Below are 8,731 nucleotides of genomic sequence, written 5' to 3'. Positions count from 1 at the left end.
GTTTTTTTCTCTTGAGTGTCAAGCACAATGAGGAAGTTCTCCATAATGTTGTGTGTTTTGGACTTCTGGCGCTTTTAAACACGCTGCATCCTGTCTGTGGTATTTTTGATAATCTGCAAAAAAAAAAATATTAATAGTGGTCCACATGACAGAAAATGATTGCAATGTCCCTATGACAATGTAAGGATGTGACTTAAAGCTCAAATCAGAAGCTTGAAGAAAACTCTTCACCTCCAGTACTATTAAGGCATTTTACCAGAAGATTTAAAGCATCAGCATCATCTAACACTTCAGATATATCTGTTATAAGCATATAAATATCATGACACCATGTTCAGGTACCATTTAAGTCAGAACATTTGTCTCCTCCACTAGATTTTTCACTCTCCTGTAACTTTATTTTGCTTAGATAATGTAAACAGTAACACCCAGTTGTCCTTACATAACTACTGTTTGTGCCTTTGTGGGTTATATCATGTGGGAGGGTTTGCTTTCTTCTGTTCCGGTCTTTACCTCTGGTGAACTTAACCCCACAAAAAAGTCATTGCTCTTTGCAAATCTAGGCCAAAGGAAATCTCTGTCTCTCTAACACACATACACACACAAACACATTCTCTCATTTTTTTGTCCTAGTCTGTCTCCTCCCCCTTCCCAGCCTGCCACTCACTCAGGTCCTGGCTTGCATACTTAAGACAGAGCAGAGCTAAACAGTGCCTTGCTAGTTCTCTCACATAAACTTTCTAGCAGAATGGAGACTATTCTGAAGGTGCTAAACTGGAGTTCTGTTGGCCTGGCCCTTCTGCTAGGCTTTTTATCTCTGGTTCTCTATGAGATTGTGCGACTCACCTCTCTCAGAGACAAGTTCCCGCCTGGTCCCAAGCCATGGCCATTTGTGGGGAATCTGCCCCAGCTGCTTAGGGCACCCATGAGGACAATCTTGGGGGTAAGTTTCATTTGCAAAAATAACTGATTTTTCTGTCAGTTTGAATGTGTTAGCAGCTGCAATTGATTAATTATAGTGAGTCATCATTTTAGAAGGAAAGGACAGTGTCAACATAAATGTTACAATGAAAAAATGGCTTGATGGGCTATGTATTTTACTAAATGAGAGAGTAAAAATCCAGGTATATATATATATATATATATATATATATATATATATATATATATATATATATGTATATATTATAGGTTCTGTGCTCAGAGCTATGGAGTTGTTCACATCAACTCTATGCTTACTGGATTCTGATTGTTACAGCTAGGTGACGTTTTGTTCACTATTCATTGTAAACCAGCAAGTGCAACTTGACTATACCATTGGCACTGCGCCTATATTAGCAAGCTGTGTACCAGGAAATTCAATGAAATGAATTTTTTGGTACATAGGATGATCTGCGATAAATGGCAAGATGCACTAAAGCTGTTCCTACAGGTTGTAATTGCCCATTGTCTTGCTGAGACAATGGTGTTTCCTAAATTTTGATGTCATGTGCTTCTTTCATTCAATGAAAATGCACCTAAGCATTAATCTCTTTTCTCAAAACAGATGCCAAAATATGGAGAGATTGGTACCATATATGTAGGAAGGCAACCATCAATAATATTGAATGAATTTAAGGTCGCAAAGGAGGCTTTGGTTCAGAATTCAGCCACATTTTCTGGAAGACCATCTCTACCTGTTCTTGACTGGATTACCGACGGCCTTGGTCAGTGACCTAATGAATGTGTTTTTTTTTTCCAGTGAATATTGGTTTCTTATTTTCTCAGGGTAAAAGTAACTCAGGGTAAAAGGTTCTCTCTAACATAGGGAACTGTAGAATTCCTTTCCCACATAATCATCAATAGACTCAAGGAACTGACCCATTGGAACTCAATTTACACTGCAACTAAAATGTACTGTATAATTTCAGTAATTTACTAGCAACAGTTTTGCAAGTAACATGTTATTTACAATTTTGTATAATACATTACAAAATTACAGTTTTTTTTAAGAATACAGTAGATGACTATAAGAATTTCACTGTATATTTACAAGATTTTTTTTACAGTGCTTTCGCAAAGAATGCAGCATTTCCTTAAATAATATTCATGTGGAAAGGCTGTTACTCAGCTTCCAGCATCCTCCTCAGTGTTAGCCAACAGAAGAGTTCTGAAGTCATTTTAAGAAGCAAAAACAAAGGGACGCCATACATGTTCTACTGATCACTTTTCTTCACATTGTCACTTCTAGCCTGTACACATGTCAAAGTGTAATGAGAAACATGTGATCATTAGGATGACAGGATGGGACCTCTGTGAGTGACAAGCCATTCTCATTTATGCTTGGTATTCTTGTTGTAAGTATGTATACATTGTTATGTGGCACATGCTGGAAATAGACAAAAATAAGGATGACTAAAAAAAAAAAAAGGGCTTAAGAATGGAATTTTCTTTTCTTTTTTTTGGTATTGAAATTTACTTAAAAAAAAAAAAACCAGAATCCCTAATGGAGAATAGGACAATGTAAACCCACTATTTATGGACACAGGATTTGATTCATATCTGTTCATAGCATTCATATAATCATAATAGACTGTCTATAATTTTTATATCTGTAATAGAATTCTTTTGTTGATTTCTTTGTTTGGGTTTTGGATAGTGAATACTACATTTCTGCTTTACTGAATTTCTGCTTTACAAAGACTATACAGTTGTAAATACCATGGCTATTACCCACAGAGTATATGAGTGACTTTCCTCAGTCCTCAGGTCCTGTCATTTTGCTCATTTGATCTAAAGTTCCCCCTCCCTTTATTCCTCTCTCCTTTTCTCTGTCTGTTGGTCTCAGGGATAGTAATGGCAAAATTTGGCCACTCTTGGAGGCAACAGCGGAGGTTTGCCCTTCACACACTGAGGAACTTTGGTCTGGGCAAGAAGTCTGTGGAGGAGCGTATTGCTGAAGAAGCTCGCTACCTCACGGAGGAAATGCTCAAATTCGGTAGGTCAAAAACTAAAAGAAGCCCCCAAAACTATTGACTCAAGGCCTGGGGTGTTAACCTTTTTTTTATATGGGGAAAACTGCAAAAATAACAAATTTATTGGCACACAACTCCTCTCATCCACAAAATTCCCACACTAATATAAAAAAAGAAATTGAGCATGAAACAATAACAACGTTATCTGCCTATAGGTTACAGATATCCAAAATGTTACCAGTGTCAAGGTGTAATTGCCTAGAATGGGACATATTTGTCATAATTGAATGGTGTTATTTCTCGAAGCTTGATACCTGTATTTATACATGATTTTGATTCAATAGGAAAGCCGTTTGATCCCATAATTGCTCTTCATAATGCAGTCTCAAACATCATCTGTTCTGTTGTCTTTGGAAACCGCTTTGAGTATAATAACAAACGTTTCACTTGCCTCTTGGAGATTCTACATGAAAATATCATCCTCTCTGGATCCTATCTTGGACAGGTAAATATGAAACTATGTATTGTCTTATTCCATATGTAGATATGCACAGGTGCTTTCATATACAGTAACTGCAATCCCTCATTAAACTACAGAGAAATAAGTTGTCCTTTGTCAGCTCAGATCATGTTGTAAATACATCGGGAACCTCTCATACATAAGTTTTATATGGCAATTTGGTGCTCACTCAATTTTTTTTTTTTAAACAAAAATCACAACAGATTTTCAACATGATGCCTTTTTTAAAATATTTCCCTGGACCACACCAAAAGATTAAACAAAATGCAGACCAGCTTAAAGGTTTCATCCAAGAGGAAATCAACAAGCACAGGAAAACTCTGGATCCTGACCACCTGCGAGATTTCATCGATGCTTACCTGGTTGAGATAGAAAGGGTAAGATACCACACAAGCCATAATTAGTTATGAAGGATATATAATCGAAATTTTGACTAGACCTTCCACATTGTTCTGTCAATGTGAGTTGTGTAGTTGATGCATGGAGTCATAAATACACACATAGGCTCACAGTTCACCAGATCAAAGCTTTTTCAAGCCTTTTCATCAGCTGGGTGTGTGGGTGGATATATATACACACACACACACACACACACACACACGAATTTGACCAAAATGCCTATTTTGCCCAACAAAATGCATTTGGCAAACAAAACCAAAACAAAATTACAAATGTATGCATTCAGCTACCAAGTTGTATCAAGTGAAGATATACCAGCCAACATTTAGAACAAATCTACATTCAGTAATGTGCAATCTGACTGAGTATGCAAACCTAAATGACAAAGCAGCATTTTTAAATTCTAGTAACATTACAGTTGCAGCTTAGGTCTTTCTGATTCTGCATATGAAATACATTAGACATGTTGCCATGTAGTTGCGCTCCAACAGTAATGGGATGTGTAACTGGTTATGGTAATGCTCACAAATGAAGCATGCTAAAAGCCTGTTAGTCTGGGCATGAATGTTTTGTGTAAGGAATAGCATGCTGTGAATTAGGTGAATATCCAAAAGAACACACGTGTGAATTGACACGTGTGCCGACTCAAGTACGTCCTATGAATTGTACCTCTCATGGACAAACACTGGGTGAAAAGAGGTGTATCCAGACTTGAATCCTCCTGTATACTCCACAGATACAACAACAGGGAAGGCGTTTAAGTAAACTGATGTCAGGTGATATACTGTGCATCCCTTGCTACTTACAGAACGTTCTTTTTGTGTTGAACAGCAACAGTCAAAAGAGGATTCTACATTCTTTGAGGAGAATATGGTGATTTCCACAGCTGACCTTTTCCTTGCTGGGACAGATACCACTTCAACCACCCTCAGATGGGGTATCATATACATGATGGAGAACCCAGAGATCCAGGGTAAACACACATCCTGTTGACACGCATTCTGCTGAGTTTTGTTTTTTCATTTGTAACAGGTAGGATCATGGAGAGTTCGATTAAAAATATGATTCTTTACTTCATTTTTAGCTAGTAAGTGTTTACTTTCTCATAAAAGCAATTGTTTTAGAATAACCACAAATAAAATGAATACAATTAAAAAGTAACAAGAATTACTTATTACTAAAACTTATCGATATCATATGAGGTGGTTAGAAAAACTTGGTGACCAAACCTCTCCTCGAGGCTCTCCAGCCATTCCATGTATTTTTTAAATTCCAGCGCTTGCTCACCTAATTTACCTAACTGATACCTTGTTTACTTGATTGAGGTTTGCTAGTGGTGGAACTTAACAATAAATGGTTATACTGCATGGTTCCTTGAGGTTTGGAAATAGCTAAGCTAATACACTTCGACAGACACAGAATCACAGTTTTATAACAACTAGGCAATACCACACCAATCCAAATTTTCAAGCAAACACACTTTGACAAAGATCTGCTTGGAGCAGAGGTCCGCAGATAGGACACTCACAGTATTAGATTCACCACCTCAAAGCTCTCACCTTAGCATAACTGAAGCTGTGTGGGACCACTTGAGCAGTGAAAAGAAAAGCAGACACAGAGTTATGACCTGCCAAAAGCTTGGAAAAATTTGCCGCAAGACTACCTGAAATAATTACGCAGCAGGGTACCAAAGCAAAATGCTTCAGTTTTTCATCATAGGGGAGGCCGCTGACAATAAAAATATGTTGTAAAGTCTCAAACACGAGAAATTTGTTACTTTTTATTGTTTTAGTATTGTATTAAAGCACACGTATGCACCACACACACACACACATGTATGTGTGTGTGTGTGTGCATATATATATATATATATATATATATATATACATACAGTATGTATGTGTGTGTGTAGGGTAAGGTGTGGTTTGAGAGTTGCGGACATAGATGTTTTGCAATCTAGTGCTTGTGCCCTTCCTGTTTTATACCTGTTTTTCTATATTTTACCTTATCTCACCTGAAGCACACATTGCTTACTGATAAAATCAGGTATGCTGCAGCACAGGGTTCCCAGTTCTACGAATGTCCTTAAATCATGCCTGAAGTTCTTTCTGTCTTTCTGTCTTTCTTTCTTTGTGGTCTGTTTGGTATTGAAAAACAAAATGGCAGAGAGGTGTCATAAGGAGATTGTGCGTGTGGTGGGTTATGACCGCTCTCCCTCCATGGATGACAGAGAAGTCCTGCCATACACCTATGCCACCATTCATGAAATCCAGCGCTGTGGAAACATTGCTCCTTTAGGTGTGGTGCATGAAACCACTCAGCCAACACAACTACGTGGCTATCACATTCCAAAGGTGAGGGATAGATGAATGGGAGGCTGGACAGATATAAAGAGGACAGACAATATTATTTCATTGTCGTGCAAACACATGAATACATGGAGAATGTTTGCTAATTGGCTAACCTGATTTAATCAAGAGAAAAACATTTTTGTCCCTTTTATCATAAAAGCAATCTGCACAGAATCAATTACCTGGTTTCAGCATTTGTTCCTTGTGTTATTTCAATTACGTTCACTTACAATGTTTAACCCTTGTAGAAATGTCTTATATTTTCCACTCAGGGCACATGGATCAATGTCAATTTATCTGCAATTCTTACTGACAAAGACCACTGGAAGTATCCAGACACTTTCAACCCTGAGAACTTTTTAGATGAGAAAGGACAATTCTGCAAGCAGGAGTCCTTCCTTCCCTTCTCCTTAGGTAAGTTTGCATCACTGTATAATAATGATTGATAGCTATCAATTCATCACTGCAAATGAAAGATGCAAAGGTTAATGACTCCTTTAGGATTGGTTATGAAGTGAGATGTTAGTCTGGTATGCGCCAACTGGTGCATGTACGCGATTTTGTACGCATGTGCATGTACACACACACAGAAGATTTGTGCTAAACTCTCCACACTTTAAGGCCGGACAGAAAACAGATGCATGAAGTAGTTAATATCGTCTAAGGAAAAGATTCGGAAGATTCTAAGGAATTCGTTAGATCCTCAAAAATCTACAAGAGCTGAATCTGTGGAACGTCTTTGTCAGAGGGAGATTTAGAACATCATATAGAGCCTGAGATTAAGCAAAGTATTTGGTCCTTACCATTCTGCATCTAAAAACCCTAAAAGGAGGGGTGTACATTCTTCTAGCAACACATTTATGCACTGCTCCTGAGGATCTGACATAAGGATGAAGTGGATGCTTAGGGATCCTTTGACAGTAACCGTCTTCAAAAAGTGAGAAAAGGCAGAGAATAGAACCTACAGAGGCATCTCCCTATTGTCTACTAGCATACTCATCCATGCAAACTGAACAACTGACATACAGTTTTCTCTGAGGGAAATTTCACCTTTATTCCAACTCCTGCTCCAGCTGACACATCACAGAGGGCCTGGGAAGGTCTGCATTCTCATGATTTACCAATGATAACATTACTGTAAGCATTTTAAAAAGATAATATATCTATTAACCAGGGTGACATGGCACTAAGAACAAACCATCAAGAAAGGGCTCCATAATATGAGAAAAGAATCTGATTTGGCTCCAGAAAAACAAGAGTCAACCACAAAGGGAAAAGAGGACCAACCATGTCTGTCGCATGCATGTCCTAATCATAACAGGGTGGCTCAGGATGATCTGAGTATGGTTCAGAGTCAAACTGAAATCAAGTTCAGTCAGAAACCATCGCTTCAGTGACGGCTGTGAAAAATTCAAAATATCTTGACTGAATATTGTTGACTGTTCAGCTTCAAAATGACAGACAAATATGTCACTGTCACCATAACATTTCTGCAGTGGTTTATTAAATTCCAGCGTGTATAAGATTAATCTAACACCACACATTGTGTCCTGTCTCAGGCCCGAGGGTGTGTCTGGGTGAGACTCTTGCCAGGATGGAGCTCTTCCTTTTCTTTACGTCGTTGCTCCAGCGTGTGCGTTTCTCCTGGCCAGATGGATCCCCACCACCTGATATGGAAGGCACTGCAGGCATTGTCCGTGGACCTCGGCCTTTTAAAATCATGTGCCATAGCAGGGACGTTAAACTGTGAGAAACACCTTACCACCATACCTTTCAAAGTATTTGCCCATCCTTCAAAAAGCAAATATTATTACTGAGGGGTTCATTTTGAGTTAAGTCTTATTAACAGACCATAAGCATATTGTGTGTCTTTAAATACTTTTATACATTCATCAAATTTTTTTTTCTTTGATACATCTATGTGGGCCTATACATTCACACGGTGCTCTCATCTTCATTTAGAACATTTCCATCCTGTGATCTTTACACTGACCCTAAAACATTAAGTTTTAGACATAGACAGACATCTCTGAGTATTCATAATAGTTATATTCTATGTGCTGACAGTTTTAATTGTTTATAAAATAATTACAGAAACCATATAGAAAATCATTAAACAGTACTTTCCACATGTACTTACATTGCTTACTATCAAAGACAAATAATCAGATAGCAACTTGAATGCATAGATAAGCAAAGGTTACAAAGTTATAAACATAACATTGTACACTTTCAGAATTCTCAATAAATCCATTCATATGTCCACCACCTATGGCAGTCCTGACTACTTTATTCCAGTGATTAATTTAGTCAACAGTGCTTTATCAACTATGAACTCATACCGTTATACCAAGAAATCACTTCTTACGGTAATCACTATAAAACACACACACACACACATACACACACACACACACACACACATAAAATTTAGCATTAGCATCGAGGGACCCTCACAAACAGAAAACATCTTCTCTCCTGTTCTTTCCCTTGGCTGCTGTCACACC

At 37.9% G+C, this 8,731-nt stretch overlaps 1 protein-coding gene across 1 annotated transcript; it reads left to right on the top strand.

Moving 5' to 3' along the window:
- Positions 1-683: 683 nt before the first annotated feature.
- On the top strand, positions 684-8,108 carry LOC115822353 (cytochrome P450 2B4). The gene is made up of 9 exons (XM_030786152.1): positions 684-943; positions 1,547-1,706; positions 2,828-2,977; positions 3,299-3,459; positions 3,678-3,851; positions 4,705-4,846; positions 6,040-6,227; positions 6,497-6,638; positions 7,784-8,108. Exons 1-9 carry the CDS (start codon positions 749-751, stop codon positions 7,972-7,974), a joined length of 1,503 nt encoding a protein of 500 aa, XP_030642012.1. The 5' UTR covers positions 684-748; the 3' UTR covers positions 7,975-8,108.
- Positions 8,109-8,731: the final 623 nt, after the last annotated feature.

The sequence above is a fragment of the Chanos chanos genome, chromosome 10, assembly GCF_902362185.1.
Source record: "Chanos chanos chromosome 10, fChaCha1.1, whole genome shotgun sequence".
NCBI classification, from domain to species: Eukaryota; Metazoa; Chordata; class Actinopteri; order Gonorynchiformes; family Chanidae; genus Chanos; species Chanos chanos.
This window is presented reverse-complemented; position numbering and strand designations above follow the sequence as displayed.